We start from the raw sequence: 20073 nt of genomic DNA on the forward strand, positions 1-20073 counted from the left end.
CAGCATGACTTCAGGGGTCAACAGTTAAGACTGTTTAGTGAATATTCATAAAGCACGCTGTGCGCTAAGCCAGGCTGGCATTTCACAACATAAAGGGTCCCCCACAGTGTTCCGATGGCATTTTGGAGGATCCCTGTTAGATAAATTTCTTCTTATAGACAAATGTTATTCCTTGTTTTCAATCATCTAACTCAAAATGATGATGGCAGTGATATGTATTTACACAATCCCTTTCTTCCAAGGAGATTGAAGCAATGGGAGTGTTATCTTTCTAACTGGTTCTCACAAATCATTGTGATGTTTGAAGAAGATAGATATTATTATTCCATGTCTTCTAAACATATATAAATAATTCTGTGATGGAACTTGTGTGTGAAATGGGGAAGCTTTGAAAAACCTCAGAATCATGAGGACAGGTGTCCAGTCTCCAGATATGCTGCCGGCACCAGGCACTTTAAGGTGGACTGTGTTCATTATTTCCTCACATGACCATCCTGGACCTGTGTAAGCACTGCTGCCACTGTAAACCTGACCCCTCTGGGCGGCACCCTGGGCTGCCATTTTCATTTGACTGATCCTACTTTTCTGCTGGGATAACAAGGATGTGAAAAAACACTGTTTATATAACTGAGACTTTTATATAATACAATGAAAATGTCTATTTAAAATTCATGAAGACCGGTGAAGAGCATGGGTGGGCTGCATCAGGTTCCGGGGGCTGCCATCACAGCGCCACAAGCTGGCTGGCTAAACAGCAGAAAGTTATATCTCACAGCTTTAAGGGCTGGATGGTTCAAACTCAAGATGCCACCACAGTTGGTTCTTTCTGAGGGCCCTCAGGGAAAGACCTGTCCCAGGCCTCTCTCCTTTGCTTACCGGTGGCATTGCCTCTGTTTTTGCCTGTCTGTGTGTCCAAATTTCCCCTTTTGTACAAGAACACCTGTCATAATGGAGTACGGCTTCCCCTACTCCAGTTTGAATTCTTCTTAACTACTTACATCTGCAATGACTGTATTTCCAAATAAGGTCATATTTAGGGGTACTGAGTGTCAGGACTTCAATATCTTCAAAAATAAAATAAAAGTTAAAAAAACAAAAACAAAAACAGAAAATGACTACAGCCTTACAGTTTTCAAGTGGAGGTTGGATTCCCTGGGAGGCTGCCTGGCGCGTGGCCCTCCCAGGCGGTTTCCCACACCTGCTCAACTTGGTGCAACAGGACGGGACACTCCTCCAAGCGCTGCAGCACCTCACGGGACAGCCCCCTGGCTTTACCCCGAGTGCCTGAAAAGCCCCAAGGCAGTCACCTCAGGGCTGGTGGGTGGAGGCGACCTTCCTCCACACCTGCATAAAGCACACCCCGCACGCGTAGAGTGTGCGCTGCAGGCCCTGCTTGATGTTAATCAGTGGGACCTGGAAGGTGGGGATGAAGTCTGGATATTTGGCCAATCTTATTACCAAAAAGATGCATTACCAAGATGATTATGAACTTGGCTATCACTGCCAACTCCAGTCTCAAAGTACAGGGTCTGGAACAAAAAAAAGGCTCCGAGAAGGTGCCAGCCCCGGGTGGCCTGGATCTAGCGATCCCCCAAGACAGTCTGGCAAGCAGCAACCCAGAGGTCCCTGGATACACTTCAACCCATAACAGTAACCTGGAAAATATCACGAGTGTGACAGTGAGTGTTTCCACTGCATTTGGAAGTGGGGCTTTCTCTTTGTCCTGGACACATTCTTCATTCCTGGATTCCCTAATTGTCTTCAGGATCACTGTCCCCTCCCAAGTGGACTGCTTGCATTTACCGTGAAAAAAAAAAAAGAGGGCTCAGTGCTTATGAGCATGTGCATGGCCTGCTGACTGGCAGCCTTGGTGTCAGGGAGCTAGTAAGAAATTGAGATTCCTGGGCTTCATCTCAAACCTTTGGGTCAGAATCTCTCAGGGAGGAGACCAGGATTCTGCATTTCACATCCCCTCCTGGTGATGCTGATGATACTGCACTTTGGCATGCACTGGGTGGACCATTCCTGTGGGATCACCGCCAGTGGAGAATAATCTTCCATTATGACTTCTGACTGACTCAAAGTGTTCTGTATTTTTTAGGTTACCGATGCTCTTAAATAGTCCTTATGCAGTCTTCATGACTTCCTCAACTTTCCCCTCAAAGATGGCTGCAGCAGACATTTCCCTTTTTATTAGCCAGAAGAAACTTTGCATATTGAAAACTGGAAACATTCTATCTATCTATCCATCTAATCTATCTGTCTGTCTATCTACCTACCTACCTACCTATGTATCTAATCCACAAACTGTAACAATAAATAACTCTACTAGATTGTTACTCTGATCATTTAAAATGTGTATATGAATACTTCCACTGAGAAAAAACTGCAGGGAATTCAAGAAAAATATATTTTGGAATTATGCAAAATATGTCATTGGCAAGACATATGGTTTGGGTTTTTGATAAATTTTATTAATTTAAAAGAAGTAAAACATTTATAAATATGTGTGTATGCACAAGTTAGTATATATATACGTCTATTACCTTGCTCTGTTAGCTGAGAATTCCTGGAAGCAATGACACCCCAGTATCAGTGAGCCCAAATCTTGGTTTCTAATACCGTTCTCCAGTAAAAGAAAGCCAGAATCATTGGAGAAATTGCTGTTTGTAGGACTGGGGCAGGAAATATAGAAGATGAGCCTGTAGTACCTTAGTGCAAAAAAGAAAGAAATGGTTAAAACACACACACATACACACAATAATGGGGGTATGTCAAAGGGACATCTGAGCCAACTAAAAGATGTTTCAATTGTCAAAGCTGAAAATTTTGAGCAACAAAATAAAGTAGTGTATTATTATAACCCAAATAAAAATACATATCTATGAGTATCCACTGATATAAATAAATGACTGAATAAATAAATAGGAGAAAAGACAAACCTTCTGTGCATAAGAATGCCAAGTAACTTATGTAGCTATTAATACCCTCAAGGAAGTGCTAACTTGTACTCCTCAAGTGTGGGTTACTTATAATGTCTTCTTTGCAAAGAGCACAGAATGCAAAGGAGGGGGAAAGGGTAATTTCACAGAGAAGACATCTGACAAACGTCACCTTAACCAGGAGATCAAGACTAACATCAATGGTCACATAATGTTGGTAGAACATAGCCTTGATATGATGTGGTGAAAAATGGCACTTCAACTCTGGTGCTTTCCTCCCCAAATCCAATAACCCCATGCTAATAATGATGAAAACATTAGGTAAATTACTGTCAAGGAATAGTCTACATACCTTACTTTATCAAAACTGTCAAAGTCGTCACAGGGAAGGGGAGCCTTAGAAACTGTCACAACTACTTAAAGCCAATGCAGTATCTTGATTGGAATCCTGGAACTGAGGAAATCTGAGTAAAATGTGGACTTTAGTTAATCAAAATGTATCAGTATTGGCTCACTAATTGGAACAAATGGACCGCACCACTGCAATATGCTAATAATAAGGGACTAGGTATAGAGATTATAGGAACTCATGTACCGTCTTCATTGCAATTTTCCTGTAAATCTAAAACTGTTCTAAAATAAAAAGTTTATTAAAAAAAAAAAGAAATGGTGAATCATAATGAGGAAGTTCTGCTTCCAGTTGTTACTGAGCGGCTTGCGGTACACCAGCTCTGTCATTGAGACAAGCTATAAAAAATGGATAGATAAAAATCTGTTTGAAGACATCAGGTAGGTGTTGAAGCAACCATGACCTGAGGGAACAAAATCCTGAAGAAGTGGACACCACACAGAGAGGTGAACCCACATTTTGTTGTGGTTTTATCTTTCAACACATTTTGAATTAAAAAAAAAAAAATCTAGGAGAAGAGTCTGGAAGGAGAGGTGCTCTGAAAAGCTATCTCCTGGGCCTGGAGCATCAGTGAGGTTCAGTAATTACAGGACGCTCGGGTCAGAGGAAGGCAAGGGAAATGAACTCTACATGTCAGTCACTGTATCTTCAAACTGCGAAGAAAAAGAGGTTAAGGAACCAAGCAAAAAGTCTCAGACAAACGGAATAGAGTCCAAGAGTCCATCAGCCTTGGGAGGATAAGAATTACAATTGAGGAGGCACCTGGAGGAGGCACTGTTCTCAGTCAGAATCCCTGAAGGGTTATGCCTAGAGCAAGTTAGCCCAAGACAAGCAAGAAAAGCTTGTCAAACTACGGCTCAGCCTCGAGTTACCCCAGCCCCTGACCGTATTGGTGTGATTAGCTCCTAATTTGTTGACCAAAAAGGAAAACAATGAACCCTCTTTGAAGGAAAATTTAAAAATTCATACAAATATTCATATAAAGTGTATGCTGTTACCAAATGAACAAAACCCAATGGAAAAATTATAGAGAACAGATGCAGTCCCAGGGCTGATTAAGACGCTGGAGTCAGCCAGCAAAGGCTGCAGTACGGAAATAACTAGTACGCTTTTAGAGAACAGAGGAAAAGATAAAATAATAAATGAAATTATGGGCAATTTCACCAGAGAATAAGAGTTGATAAAAAGAAAAACACTCAAATGGAAATTTTTCAAAGAAAATTCAAGAACTTTTATTACAAACACAAAAGATACATTTAACAACAAATTGTTAGATAAAGGAAAGGGTATGAGTGATCGAACTATAAAATAGAAAATACAGAAAACATAGGTAGAAAATATAAAAACTGAAGAAAAATAATGAAAAAATTGAGTGTAATAAACATGTAGAATATGATATAAAGTTCTGATATAAATGTAATTGATAAAGAAAAGAATTAAAACTAAGTGAAATTGGAATCCCAAAAAAGTAGGCCATAGAGAAGGGCTTAGATGAAACATCTGAAGAAATAATGACTTAGAATTATCCTGGATAGATGAACACATGAAATGACACACTAAAGAACACTTGTGGACTCCAAAGGGTGAGTAACACAAAGGAGAACACTGAACAGAGGACTTTATATCCAGTGAAATAGCCAGTGAAAATGAAGGTGAAATAATGATCTTCGCAGGCTAAGGAGAAATGGAGGGAGAGAGAAAGAGACTGGTTTGTGATCTCTCTAGCAAGTTTCTTCTCTCCTTTTGTAAAAGCGCTAAGGTATCTGCATGATAATCTAGTTCTCTGCTGTCTCATAACGTCCGTTTGAACCTGAGTCGAACTGTCTAAAATTACTTGGGCAGGACACACAGCATTTTTTATCCTCAGTGTCAAGACATCTATAGCCAGCTTTGTGACATGGGGCCAGAAATGTGAAACACACCCTGCTGTGGCAGAGCCACTTCTGAGCGCGCTCTGAGCAGGTCCTCAGCTTGTCCCAAGTATGCCATGGATCAGGAAGGCCGTCATCAGAATCCTGGGTCCTGCAATTAACTGCACCAGCAGCTTTTCCCCTGTGTGTGTGTTTTATTTTTACTTTTTAAGAGGTGAAATCAATTTTAATGAACTATTAAATTCACTCAATATATCAAAGATACTAATTCAACACTTAATGAATGTAAAAATCTTAATGAGTTATTTTACACCTTTCATCAAACTCAGTGTTTGAAAGCAGGTGTGTTTCGGTGACACGGCACATCCCACCTGGGCCCAACCGTACCTCCAGCCGGTGCCCATTTTATTACAAAGCCCCAAACAGGCCCCCTCTGAGAGTGACATTGTTAGAGTCAAAGTACGCGAGAGAAAGAGCTGATTTCCCACGACTGTGGCAAAGCCACGCAGCTTGATGTGAATATCTAATATTTTTGAACTTTATTCAAGCTTTAACAGCTTCTGGAAGTAAACTCCAAAAAAAAAAGTATTCTGTATATGAAGTTTTAAATGTGATCTGTGTTCAACAAGCAGCTCATGTTCCAACTGAATTTTAAAAAAATATTTTCTCCAAAAGCAGTCATGCTGAAGAGTGAGCAGAGGTTAAGAGCGCTAGGAGTCAGACTACCTCGGTTTTATGCAGTGGCTCCACCCACCTGCTGTCTGTCCACGTTAACTTCTGTCATCCCCCCGCGCACACCCCTCATAAATAAGGACGTTGCCTTCTTCTTCATATGACTGATGTGAACTTAAGTGAACTAACATGTAAAGAGCATGATTGCTTTCCAAATCTATGTAGATATTATTAGATACATATTAGATATATACTATTTTTGCCTTAATATACTTCCTGTGAGGGAGATTTGTGAAATTTACATATTGGCTTTTATTTAATAAATGATCCATTAAATCAGTTATTAGCATTTTATTCAATGAGACATGTTTTAACAGAGCACAATAGTGAGATTTATCTTGACTAGAAAAGACTGTAAAAGTGATTTTGTCATATTTGTCTGAGCACAACATGGGTCGTAAATTAGTCTGGGTTTTAGAGTCAGAATTTTAAAAACTGACACACAAGACTGAGCGAAAAAATCTTTCAAACCTACTATGAGTGATCCTTCTCTAATTCAGGCAGGAAACATGGAAAAACCTCTGCCTGGCTGGATGACCTGTGCATCTGCTAAGAAAACTGGAATTATACGATACAAATTACATCTGACTATGTCTGTTCTTTTAAAATCAGATTTAACTAATAACTCATTCAAAGCAAAATGAGCTTTCCGTGGGACCTGGACAAATTACAGTACTTAGTATACGGTGACAGCGATATTTATACATATGCCATGGTATGGTTTTTCATTTGCGCCTCATCTTGCACTTTGAGGAAGGTAGGACATGTGCCAATATCTTTATTAACAAACGATGGACACAAACAGGAAGACCCACAGCGACGCACCCAACCTGTGCTACAGCTGCTATTAGACCCTCCCACTGCCAGGCCAGCGGCTCTCCCATGACACCCTGCTGCAGAGAGTTAACTTCGCTTTCTGTGGCTAATTTAATCTGCAGAGTATTTTATTTTCTCTAGGCCAGTGTTAGGTTGAGCTTCACTGTTCGGTATGTCCCCTTGCATGGATGATAGTATGTATCATTTTTTCCATTAGGGATTTACACTACTACTTTCAATCATTTGATCAAAAGAAGTCTTAAATCTATACACTGACATAAGAGAGTACGAGCATTTAAAATTTGTAAAAATAATTACATTATTGTTAAAATTTAGGACTCTGGCAAGGCGTGGTGTAGTATGCTCCTAGGTTTAACATGCCAGCTAACTTCTATTTTATATGCTTCTCTGATGCTACTGCGCTGACTACCGTTTACAGTGGTTATGCTATCATCCCCATTATACAGAAAGAAAACCCAAGTCTTAAAAATACCCTTGTTCATGAAAAACAGTGGCAAGCCGTCCTGAGCGCTCTTACTGAGCGTCCCCGTAGAAGGTGCTAGGGGAGTCCTGCTGGGGACAACAGGCAAACGGCTCCCCCAGCCGCGTGCCAAAGCTGCCGAGCTCCTGCCTGCACCCTTGCAAGCACCTCACACCACACCCCTCCCTGCCCTCTCCCACACCAGCCTGGTTGACCTGAAGTTCTTAAGCTCTGCTGTCTTTCAGCCTGGAACAATTTTCTAAAAAAGTCTCTCAAAGAGGAGGTTAAGTAGGGCAGCCATTTACTTCCACCATGCCCTGACTTTGCCCCAGGGTAGCACGTACCACATTGCATTTTATGCTGGTTGTAATCAAAGAGGAAATATGACACACAGTTGAGAACAGAACTCTGGGGGCATCCTGCCTGGGTTTAAATTCCAAACCTACACGTACATGTTGTATCATCTTGGACAGTTATCTTACTTTTCTGAGACTCAATAATTTAATCTGTAAAATGGAGAGGACAACACTCGTACCTGCCTTGTAGATAAGGATCTTGTGAGGAGTAAATGGTCTCGGAAGCAGCCAGTCATCAGTGTCTAGCGTTAATTTGTATGTGTTTCCCAATAGATCAACCTATTTGTATCCCAAGGATCTAGAAAATTAATTAGCTCAAAGAAAGTATTTGGTAGTTACACCGATGTTTGGAAGAGAAAACAACCATGAAGTTGATTGGCAAACAAGTCAAAAAGATAAATATTTCACTTTGCAAACATTCATACAGGAACACTAAGGGGACATAGTAGTAAGAAAAGAGTGCTTTGAAATTTTAGTAGCAAGCTTCACCCCTTGTTTATACCTTCATGATTTATTTGTAATTAATCTTATTAATTATTAACTATTTTAAGGTTAATAAATCTAATCTTTCATCTACTTTGTACTTTATAGATACAGATTATTTTGGTGTGTGGATACAAATATATGAACCGAAATTTGTGAAAGGGACAGAGCAGTTAATTTGTTTGATATATGTGTTTATAGACCCAAACAAGAATGTGGTTTACCACAACTTCATTTTCTGAACACTTCTGGCAGGACTCAGGTTTTTTTTGTTAATGAGGTATACTCAGTTTACAATGTTGTGTCAATTTCTGGTGGACAGCACAATTTTTCAGTCATACGTGAATATACATATATTCATTTTCATATTCTTTTTCACCATGAGCTACTACAAGATATTGAATATAGTTTCCTGTGTTGTACAGTATAAATGTGTTTCTCTATTTTATATATGCCAGTCATTATCTGCAAATCCCGAACTCCTGGTTTATCCCTTCCCACCACCGCCCCCCACCCCCAGCAACCACAAGTCTGTATTCTATGTCTGTGAGTCTGTTTCTGTTTTATATATAAGGTCATTTGTCTTTTTTTTTTTCTAGATTCCACATATGAGTGATATCATATGGTATTTTTCTTCCTCTTTCTGGCTTGCTTCACTTAGAATGACATTCTCCAGAGCCATCCATGTTGCTGCAAATGGCATTATGTTATCATTTTTTATGGCTGAGTAGTATTCCATTGTATAAATATACCACATCTTCTTTATCCAGTCCTCTGTTGATGGAGATTAAGGTTGTTTCCATGTCTCGGCTATTGTATATAGTGCTGCTATGAACATTGGGGTGCAGGTGTCTAGGACTCAGATTTAAGAAGTCCATACTGCTTCTGGCCTGGGACCTATTTGGAGGCTGGCTGCCTGGGTGGGGAATTAATTCCTTAATTAGGAGTCACCTAGGGGGTCAGAGTTTAAGTTGTTAATGTCCATTCAGAAGGAAAGCATCCAACTCACCTGAAGGTTTTGGTCTGACTTCCTTTTTCTGGCTTAATCATCATAGAATCTGGGGAAATTGAGGCCCGTTTCCCAACATAACTCAAATTTTGCTTGCCAGAGTCAATCTTCTTTCACTATGTGGTGAGATACTAGCCCAGAAGGCCATCAATTAGATGACTTAGACAGCATTCCCTGTTTGTCCAGTGAAACCCTTCTTACTGGTTCTATTTCTGTTGGGGGTGGAGATGTCCTTGTCTTGTCACAGAAGTAATTCAGAGACAAGATGTGGAGGGTAAGAAAGCAAAGCAAGGATCTATTAAGGGACAGGCGGTACGCTCTCAAGGGAAGAGCAGGAAGACTCAGGCGGGTGGCTGCCCCGAGTGTCCTTGGCGAGCTCATTGTATGGGTGTAAAGGTGAATGGGCAGAAGAGTCGTTGGCGGGAGGGGTTTGGGGTGGTCTTTCCTGATTTTCTTCCCAGCTCCACCTTTCCAGCTGGGAAAGGAAGAATTCCATCCTTATTTAGTCTTGATGGGGAAGTTGGATGAGGTCATAATGAACAAAAGGTTACATTCAGATGGCAGGGATTCCTGTCCTGTCCTGCCTTTCTGCCTCCAGGACACTCCTCAATCCAGAAGGTGCAGGGCTTTTTTTTATCAGTCCAGAGGATCCTGCTTTTCTTGGTCTGTCCAAGGCCCCCCGTTGTTCACAAGCTGTGCAGTTTCCTGCCGTGTGCCCCTGTCCCCCTTCCTCTGCTCACATCTAGCTCCCTGCCCACTCTAGCACTTCTACTGGTGTAGACACTTCAGTGCCCAGAAGCAGCTCCTTACAGACACCAGCCTTCCCTGGACAATCACCTTGTTCTCTGAATGTTGCTCTCTTTCCCACTCTGCTCTCCGCAACTCGCTGAGAGCAGAGAATGAGGATGCTTGCTGCAGCACCACTTCGGGCTCTCCCCCATCACCCCTCCCTGCCATCTCCTCACAGTGCCCTTGCCTCATCGCTGCGTCTGTCTCTGTGGCCACTGAAGAGGCCTGAGATCAGAGTCGGGCCCCTTTGTGTTTAGTAAAACCCCGTCTCCTTTTGATTTGTGCTCAAACGAGAGGAGACGTATTCAACTTAACCAGAACCCTGTAGAGTCATCACAGCAGGAGTGCCCTTGGCAGGGCCCTTCCCACACCCTCCCTGCTGTGCTTCACGGCCCAGGTGGTCCAGGTGGAAAATCCACGTGCTCCCAGGCCTGTGCTGCTCTGGGTGATATGCCAGCCCCAGCTCCTCACTGGGGCCTGTATCATCGCGTTATTGTTGCCCTGGGGCCACGCTTCTTAGCATGCATACACATTGTTAGTCAGCCTGTCTGCTCTTCCGGAAGAAGTAAAGGGCGTGATTCAAGAAGTCACACAGTCTGAGGAAAAGCTTACCCTGAAGTACATTACAAGGACATTTACAAATTGCACTTTTGTTTCCTGTCTTCTTATTTCAAAAGCATGGCCATGTTGGCAGTTTTCGCACTGTCACATTTTATTCTCCATCACCCCTGTATACCAATGCTACCCTTATTTCTTTCTTTATGATTTTTTAAGCAATATCTTATATGACTTGTGTAATTCTGTAATTGAGTCCAAGCTCCTACTGCTTGCCACGTGACAGGCCAATAAATTGGGAGATGAGGTGTCGAGGCAAGAAATAATGACCTTATTCAGAAAGCCAGGTGACTGAGAAGATGGTGGTCTAGTGTCCTGAAGAACCATCCCTGCTGGGGTCTGGATGCTAGTTTGTTTCAAAGAGGGAGGAAGTGAGGAGGTAAAGTACAAAGGCCATAAATTGTTGCAGATATTCCTGTTTTTGGTCAGACTCCAGAGGGGATGTGTTGATTTCTTCTTTCCCACAGCCATTCACAGGTGGGCTGGGTCAGGATATTTCCTGTGAGCTGAACAAAGATATTTTATCTTGCAGTTCAGGCATGGGAGGCAAGATAGGCTGAGATGGGCCATTATGCATACTTCAAGCTATGGGCAGCATCCTTTCAGTGATTACCTTGTAGCAAAAGCAGGATGCAAAGGTTAAAGTAAACAAACAGATCTAATATGAGTCAGATTTGTTCCTCCTTATTTGCTTATCAGACCTTGCGATCAAACTATGTTGGGGTAATTTACCGATCCTTTGTAACAACAGCCTTTGTTTTACCAATAAATGGCTCTGGAGGTTTGGACTTTACCTAGAAATGCACAGTGTCATGACTTGCCCATCTGTTGGGGCTGATTGTGCTGAAATTAGAACGAAGTCCCTTTTTAAAAAGTTAGTTAGTGTCAGGGAGGGGAATTCCACTCTACCTCTCTTGAGTTCTTGTGGCTGGTCTAATAATAAAATTGACAAAAGAAATAATTCTAATTCATGTTCATTGAGGTCTCATAGAAACGGGACCTAAGAAGTGGCCAGAGCAGGCAGCTTTTACATTTTTTTAGACAAAGAAACAATAAAGTTGTGAGAAATTGACAAGGCAAAGAAACAGGTTTTGAGTGCTTAGCCAGTAAGGAATCTAAATAGAGTTTGGGATTTGGGGTTGTAAATTGAAGAAGTAACGAGTTTTGTTTATATAGGCTTCTTGGCCGGAATTCCTGTCTTTGTCAGTAAGGGTTGTCCTATCTCCAGTTGTGGGGAGCACACCTTTCATACGAGCCTTATTTCCTGCTGTTAGAGAGGCAGAAAGGAGTGGTGGAGAGCAACCCCTTGTGTTGGCCATTTCTTAAGAAATTTTAATTCATAATAGTCACTATGCCACTGAGGCACAATTTTGAGAGGACTGCCCTGGGCCCCAACACTAGTAAGTCTACAGTTTGGGGGCTTAAATACATAGACTTGGCTGAAAATTCACCATAGCTCCTCAAATATGTCTTAAGTAAAAGGCTAGGGTGCATTCCAAGAGCTTTTTATTTCTTCTGTGAAAGTCACAGATAAAAGAATTTTTTAAAAAATCATGCTTTGGTCTTGGTTTAAGTCTTCATTCAAAAGGCTCTGAGGATGGTGTGAAGTCAGTGCTACTGGCTCCTAGAATATCATCAGCTGGTTAAGCCTATGGCCCAAGTTGAATTTCTGCCCTGATGGACAGTTCTGGACTGTTAAGGGGGGAAGGTGAGTCTGCAGCAGACAAATCTGTGGCACTCAGCTGCGCACCCAATCCCTTCATAGCACAGGACTTCTTTTTCTTTATTCCATTTTCATCATTCTGAAGACCAAGATGTTTTCTGGGGAATGAATCTTCAAAGTAACACCTGGATTCGACGGACTGCCATTGTTTGTTTTATAAAGAAACTCCTTTGGCTGAAGTGGAACAGCTATTGTTTAAGGCTGATATTTATACTGTTCTCTGTATTGAGAGAGAACCAGCGGCAGAAGTACATCTGTGCGTTCACTTTTGCGTATGAAGGCTGGCCTTTGGCGTCACATCTGCTATTTGAAGTGTCTGCAGTCAATGAGATTCTGTGCCTTCAATTCACAAATTGTTCATTGGTCTAAAGAAAAAGAGTGATTTGCAATGAATAGGAAGACTGTGAAAGAATTAGTTATTTTTAACAAGGAAAAAGCTTAAAATAAAATGCTTGGGAAAAATAATTGTATAAAATCCTGTATGACCCTTGATTCGTTTGCTGGGGTGTGATTGTTTAGTGAAATCAAACATGGCAAAATCATGATGGTAGCCTTACTTTCATCTCTGAATAATTTTCCTTTTCATTTTGAATTATTTGTGCATATACCACCTATTTGAGTTGGTGTTTTTTTAAAAAACTTAAAAATAACAGGAAAAGATATAAAAGAAGATAATACATCTTCCTCCATCAGTCATTACCATCTTGGTGAATATATTTCTAGAGTTTTGGGGGGTTTTTTAAGTATAAAATATATTTTTTCATACAATAGATTTCTTGTCATATATAAAAAAAAAAAACCTCAAAAGTGGAGGACAGTACAAAGGACCAGCTTGGCCCCACAGCCAGCCACATCAGGACACAGCCCACCTGCCAGCAGCCCGGCACCAGCTCGGAGACCCCACCCCCGAACCTGCTCTGCTGCCAGAGTTCCTGGGATCTGGCTCTGCTCACGTGCAGGCAGCACCTCGCTCAGGCTCTGCATGCCCAGGCCTTGCCCTCCAGCAGGCTGGCACCAGCTCTGGGATAACTTGGACCTCTCCGCCAGCTGCCCCAGGAGCCAGCCCCACCCACCAGCAGGCAGATACAAGTGTTGGAATGCCCTGGACCCACAGTCAGCTGTGTCGGGACCCATCCTTGCCCACCAGGAGGATGACAATAGATTTGGGACCTGGGCTCACACCACCCACAGGGAACCGGCTCTGGCCATTAGTGGGCCAGCGCTAACGCTGCAACTCTGGAGGGCTCCCCAGCCAGTGGCCTCGTGGCCCAGCCCCACCCACCAGGGGCTGACAGCCACTACATGAGGAAGGGCCTGGCAACAAAGCAGACCAGGGGCCAGCCACGCCCACTAGACCATCTACAGTTGCCATCCCACCACGACGGAAGGCCCCATGCGGCCAACAGAGATGGCCCCCCTAGAGCTCACAGTTCTTGTGAGCAGAGGGGGCTGTCTTCGCAGTGTCTGGGGCAACTCTGGACTGGCTGACACGGAAGCAGAGTCTCCCTGGAGAAACCCCACAGACGCCTCCCTTTCCTGCTGTCAGCAGGTCGAGGCCACGCCTATTCTGCAAAACAACTTGGGCAAGAGAGTCAAGCTGACTTTGTAAGGCAGTGAAGCCTGCATTTACTTGTTCAATTATTTTACAGAATTTTTCTGCAAAAATGACTGAGGCTGCGGTGCCTGCGATGCCCGAGCCAAGCGCCGTGGTGAGAGCCACCCCGAGGAACAATGGGCAGAGTTGTATGGCTTTTTGTTGAGGAGCATGGCGTCTGTTATCCCAGAGAGGGAGAGAGAGAGAGTGGGCTCTGAATGGCCTGGCTGTTGAGCGTTGTGTGGATCTTGGGGAGGAGGCACGTGACGGTGCACGTTCCTGTCCAATTGGCAGGGAGGCAGCGGAAGGCTGAGGTCCCACAGAGAAAGGTCGGACTCGGGGTGGAAAGACAGAAAGTGAAGGAGATGGTACCAGGCCGGTTCCGTGTCTGTGGGCATGTCCCCCATGCACCATCGCCGCATCCGAGGTCACTCCTGTAAGCCCAGCTCCTGACAGGGCTGCCCTGGGAGCGCCTGGGAGGTTACACTGGTGGGACAGGTCCCACAGTGGGTCAAATTATGTGTATGTAGGAAGTAGTTAGCTGTATCTACTTGAAAGTGGGCGAGGTTTAGGCAAGAGACTTTGTCTGGCTCGTGCTGAACCCTGAGCCATTCAGTGCCCTGGGCTTTTACTGCTGGCTTGTGCTGTAAACAGGGTGGGCTCTGCTCATGGTGCTTGTGCCTGTGTCTGCGCAAGAGACACTGGGATAGACCGAAGTGAGGGTTGAGGAAAAGACTTGACTGGATCCGTGCCTATGGCTGAAAGCATGAGTCCACCAGCTTGAGAAGGGTGTAGGTGTAGGGTTTGGTTACAGAGATCAGCAGAGATGTTTCCAAGGAATACGCCATAACTGGGGCTGCTGAATAAATGACTGATACAGAGAGAGGCTTGGTATAGGTATGGGTCGTGGAGGGGAACTGGGCTGGAGAAGGGGTTGGAGAGGACTGCAAGGGTGGGACAGATGTTTTAGGTTGGTTTCCATTAGGAAGAAGTATACATCCGCCCTCCACTCGGCTTTGTGGGAAAGGCCATCCCTTGAGTAAAGGCTGGTGGGGAGGCGGGGAAAGTCTGTCGTGGGTGCCTACATATGAAAATGGAATGACCACCATGAGAAGTGTGGGGACATTTTACTGGAGGCCCAAGAGTCGAGAGTTGCAGGATAGGCTGCCTCGAGCTGGGAGGAGAAGCATGTCCAACGATTTCTTGCTAGTGTGGGATGAGCTAAATCTAGGAAAGCTTGGGTTCGGTTAGTTAAGGGGTAGAAGTTGTTTTCCTCTTGGGTGTGGGCTGGTGTGGGGCAAGGGGGAAGGGAAGAGCACAGAAGAGCTGGTCAGAAGGAAAAGAATGAGCACTTGTGATGGGGTGACTTCTGTGCAGGAGCCCAGGAGCCATGGTGTGGCTAGGGCTTCGGGGAAGAGCACAGGTTTGGTCGGGGGTTGTGGGGGCAACAGCAGGCGAGAAGGACTAGTATTATGAGGGCAAAGAGGAAGACACAGGTCAGGAGACAGGAGCTGTCGGTGGGGTCAGTGTGACAGGTGAGCGTTGGTGGAGGGCTCCAGGTTGTCACCTTCAGATGGTGGGCTGTCCTTTGGGATTTGGGTTAGATGGAGTCTGGTTGCTCCTGTGGGAATGCAACGGACACATGAGTGTTTGTTGGGGTTCTTAGGGTTGGGATCAGGAGGGGTCCTTTTTAGTTGTGAGTTGTGTATCCAGTGTGGGAGGGACATGAGTTTGGCTGTAGTTGGAGTGGTTATTGCAACCTGGTAGGGTCCCTGCTATTTGGGCGCTAGTGAGGTTGAGGGGGCCTTCTGTCCCGGGTATACACCCCGGGGGAGAGGGTCAAGGGTGAGTCATAGTTCGCATGTGGGGCAACGGGAAGGTCTTGTCACCATATTGTCAGATGTGGTGTGGAGTGAGGTGCAGAGGAGGCCAAATGCCAGGGAGTGGGGGCTCAGAATCGGAGGGGAGTTTGTGTAAGGCAAGAGTTTGCCTGTTTAACAGTTTGAAGGGAATCAAGTTGGTGGGTTTTCAAGGAAGTGTGCAGAGCCTAAGAAGAGTAAATGGAAGAAGTTGGGTCCAGAAGAGTTTTAACGCTAGAGTTAGTTGAGCTAAATGCTGCTTTAGGAGGGCACTGGCTGCCTCCACCTTAGCAGAGGACTGCGGTCTATAAGGGATACGAAACTTCAGGACACGTTCAGGGCTCTGGCAAGTGGTTGGGAGACCTGGGAGGTGAAGGCTGGACCACTGTCTGTCTGTGGGCTGGCTGGGGGTCTGAATAGGGGGATGATGTGTTGTAGCAAAACTGAAGAAACTGCTAGGGCCTTTGCTGATGCAAATGGGAAAGCCTTAGTCCACCCAGTAAAGGAGTCGGCTAAGGTCAGAGGATAATTAAATTTGTGGGTAAAATCTAGCTGCCAGTCTTGTCCAGAGAGGTGTCCTCGTGCTGGTGTGCGGGGAGAGGTGGTGGCCTCACGGCTCCTTGGGGAGATGTTTTGGAACAAGTGGTGCAGGCAAGAGCGACTTGCTGTAAGGTGGGTTTCTAAGTGGGGATAGGAAATCCTGGGTTAATGTCTGATAGAGGGGGAGGTGTCCAGAGTGAACCTGAGAGTGAATTTGTTCTAGGGTCTGCTTCCCTTGTGACTGGGGAGTATGATTTTGGAACTGAGCATGAGCCATCCCTGAACTGCAGGGCGCCCTGACTTGGGTGTGTGTGCCGTTTGTCTTGGGTATATGTGGGTTTGATTTATGGAGCGATGGGGAGGCATTTGGGTGTGATTCGGATCTGATGGACTCCCTGGCAGCCCCTTTTCGCGCTGGCATCTGTAAAGGCATTGCCTCAGGCTGTGTCACTTCCTGGGGCTCGGTGTCCCTTGCAATAGAGGAGAGCTGTGGCCGTCGGAAGTAAGGCTGCCTTTAGGAGCCTATGGATCAGTTTTCCGTTAGAGATGGGGGTTCCGTGGGTGTTGAGGACTCCTTGTTCTGCAATATTATGGCGTGGGCGTGTGTATGTGAACTGCATATTTAGAGTCGGTGTAGATGTTAACGTGTCTACCTTTTGCTAAGGTGAGGGCTCTGGTGAGCACGATGAGTTCGGCTTGCCGTGAGGTAGTGCGAGGGGCTGGGGTTTTTCTTCAAGGATAGTGTCCTGGGTAATGATGGCACATCCTGCTTGGGGATGAGGATCCTTAGAAGAGCTTCCGCCAACAAACCAGGTCGGGGCATCAGGCAAGGAGAGGTCAGACAGGTGAGGGAAGAGAGGGAATCTAACACCTCGAGACATGAGTGGCTGGTTGTCAGGGATCAGAGAGAGTTGGTAGCAAGGCGGCAGGGCTGAGAGGGGCACAACGCTGCAGGGGTGTGGAGCGGGTCTGAGAGGATGTGGCATGCATCTGTTGTAAGTGAGGGGGATGGAGGCTGAGAAGGGCGCGATGGCTGTGTAGGTCTTGTGCGAAGAGAATACGAGGAGGGACTGGTGAAGAGAGAACTTTTCATCTACCAGGGCTGCAGTGGCACCGAGGGCTTTCGGGCATGGGGGCCATCCAGCCACAATAGACAGGCCACCGTGCAGGGAACCTTTCCATATATTTGGCTTAGGGCCTCCGAGTCCTTGGAGGCTCAGGAGGCACTGTTTTTGACAGACTGTGGTTGAGGGATCTAGGAGGGAAATAGAGATTGGGGTGTGATGGGAGGCGACCACGGGTTGTGATGTGTCCCCGACGACCGGGTTTGTGTCAGGAAGAAGGAGAGAAAGAGGGGGTACGTTTGAGGTTGGGGGCATGTCTGAACGGTAGAGGAGAACAAAGGTGGAGGAGAAGTAAATGTGGAGTGCCGCCCTGAGTTTCTGGAGGGCCTCCCAGCCCAGAATGGGGGTCGGGCAAGCGGAGTCACTAGGAAGGCGTGGGTGGGCTGGGCTGGGCTGGGCGTGAGGCGCGGAGGAGGGGCTTGGTTTCCTTCGGTCTTGAAGGAGTGCCGTGCCGTCAGTGCCCACAGCAGAGAGGGAGGACCTCTGCAATGGTCCTTGGCATTCTGGTAAAACAGGATAGGTGGCCCCCGTGTCCAACAGGAATGATGCAGGTTTACCAGGTGCCATCAGAGTTACCCTAGGCTCGTCATGAGAGATGGTGGCGGGGGCAGTGGACCCAGGGCTTTATCGGTCTTCAGTGGCCGGGCCGAGGAGCTGAGTCAAGTCAGAAGTGGACGGGGATTGGGATGTGCTCAGGCCGGAGGGGTTCTGCCAAGGACAGTCGGATTTCCAGCGTCCCTTTTGCTTGCGAAGCGGGCAGGGCCCTGGTGGGGGCCTAGGGCTGGGGCAGCCCTTTGCCCGATGGCCAGTTTTGCCGCACTTGAGGCAGGCGCCGGGTGGCTCCCCGGTCTTTTGTCTTTGGGAAGACATTGCCCCTTGTTGTAGGGCCTTTGCCAGCATCTGGCATTTGGCCTGATCACATTTTGTCTTCTGGGCTTTTTGTTCTTCCTCTCTTGTTGAAGACGTTGAAGGCCAGTTTTATGAGGTCTTGCTGAGGGGTTTGTGGGCCGTCTTCTTGTTTTTGTAGTTTTTTCCTAATGTCTGTGGTGGATTGGGACATGAAATGTAGATGAAGGTAAATGCGGCCCTCACTGGAATCGGGGTCTAATTTGGTGTATTTTTGCATGGCCTCAGAGAGACGAGAAAGAGAAAGGGCAAGGTTTTCGCCTGGACCTTGGGTGACTTCTTTGATCTTTTCATAATTAATGGCTTTTAGGGCTGCCTTTTCCATGCCTGTTAGGAGGCAGGTAATGACATCGTCACATCTTGGGTGGTCTGGGGAGGCTGCTTGATTGTCCCAGTTAGGGTCTATCTTGGGGGCCGCTGCTGCTGCCAGGAGGTGAGTACTGGGGTGTTGCTGGTAGAGAGTGTCAGCATGGGCCTCAGCTGCCACCCAGATATGCCCCCAGTCCTCTTGGGAGAGACATGAGGAAAAGACAACATAAATGTTGTGCCAAGTCAGGTCATAGGACCGGGTAAGGTATAGGAATTCCTTCTGGAAGGTGATGAGGTCTGCTGAGCATGACCCACGTCATTTTTCGATGGTTGAGAGGTCAGAGAGGGAAAAGGTGCCATGGACGAGGATGCCATCAGTGCCGGCCACCTCACGGAGGGGGAGGATGCCTGAGGTTGTGGAATCAGGGGCTGAGGATTGGGTTCGAGATCTTGTGAGTTGGGGGAGAGAGATGAGAGGGAGCCTCAGGGTGGGAAGGAGGGTCGGGGTTGTAGAGAGGAGCTGAGCGTTTGTCTGTGGGGTTGAATTCAAGTGAGGAAGGATTGGTGGGAGGACTTTCAGGGTCAGCTTCTGTTCGGGGAGGCTGGGGTTGTCAAGGAGGAGGTTCATTTAGGCGGTGAATCTGGCAGGGAGAGCAAGACCAGCAGAGGGAGCGACGAGATCTGAGGTACCTGAAGGCTTGGAGAGGGGGGCCTCTGACCATTTTTCATTGCACTGGAGGGAACTATCAATGTCTTTAAGAATTTGGAAATCAAAAGTGCCATTTTCAGGCCATTGGCTGCCATTGTCAAGTTCATTTTGTAGCCGTGTAGTATTACAAAGGAAAATGAGAAGTTTGGGTTTGACAACCTCTTGAAGGTTGAGGTCTCAAACATGCCAAATTAGACAGTCTCAAGGAGTGTCCCAGGGGGGCTTAGGATGGGCCTGAGCCATTGTAGGTGAGCAGCAAGTGAATCCCAGGCAACAAGGAGAGTGGTGGCGTCCCTGCCACTGTCACAGGTTACTGGCAGACAGAGGCAGGAGCGAAAATGGGGGCATCCCCACCAAATTCGTCCTGCCTGGGAACAGGATAGTCAGAACCCTGTGGCAGCCCACAAAAACCCCGACTATCGATCACCCAGTGGTGACCTGGAATGGACTCCTACCCAGCTGGGGCTTCAGGCAGAGGGAGAGAAGGAGGGTCCTGGACCCAGAGAGGTGGTCTTAAGCATTACTCATCCATCAGAAGAGTTGGGACCAGTGATGAATCATGGACCGGTGTTGGATGCTAGATGCTGCAGTGGAAAAGGGTTCTGCCGGAGCTGTTAAAGGGAGGAGAGAGAGGAAAGAGAGGAGTCACCTGGACGGGCAGTCGGGTGGTCCTGGTCTCCAAAACTGCTTTTGGAAGTCAGCCAGAGAGTTGCCTTGGCTGTGAATTTGTCAATTGGAGATAAGGAAACCAGATCCACCAGGCAACTCCTCTGAAAGGAGATAAAGTCAGAAAAGAAACCTACCCT

The 20073-nt window shown here is 46.0% G+C and overlaps 1 protein-coding gene across 2 annotated transcripts in view; it reads left to right on the forward strand.

The window, feature by feature from the left end:
• The window catches only part of GABRG3 (gamma-aminobutyric acid type A receptor subunit gamma3), a 444492-nt gene that overhangs the window by 393779 nt on the left and 30640 nt on the right, over positions 1-20073 (forward strand). Inside the window, exon 7 of one of the 2 annotated variants that reach the window (XM_032468827.1) lies at positions 2102-2334. The exons of the other annotated variant lie outside the window; for it this stretch is intronic. Within the exon in view, the coding sequence (XP_032324718.1) occupies positions 2102-2118 (17 nt within the window). The 3' untranslated portion in view covers positions 2119-2334. Of the gene's footprint in view, positions 1-2101; positions 2335-20073 lie in introns of those variants that run through there. 2 annotated transcript variants of the gene reach the window in all.

This window comes from Camelus ferus, chromosome 27 (assembly GCF_009834535.1).
Source record: "Camelus ferus isolate YT-003-E chromosome 27, BCGSAC_Cfer_1.0, whole genome shotgun sequence".
Lineage (NCBI taxonomy): Eukaryota > Metazoa > Chordata > Mammalia > Artiodactyla > Camelidae > Camelus > Camelus ferus.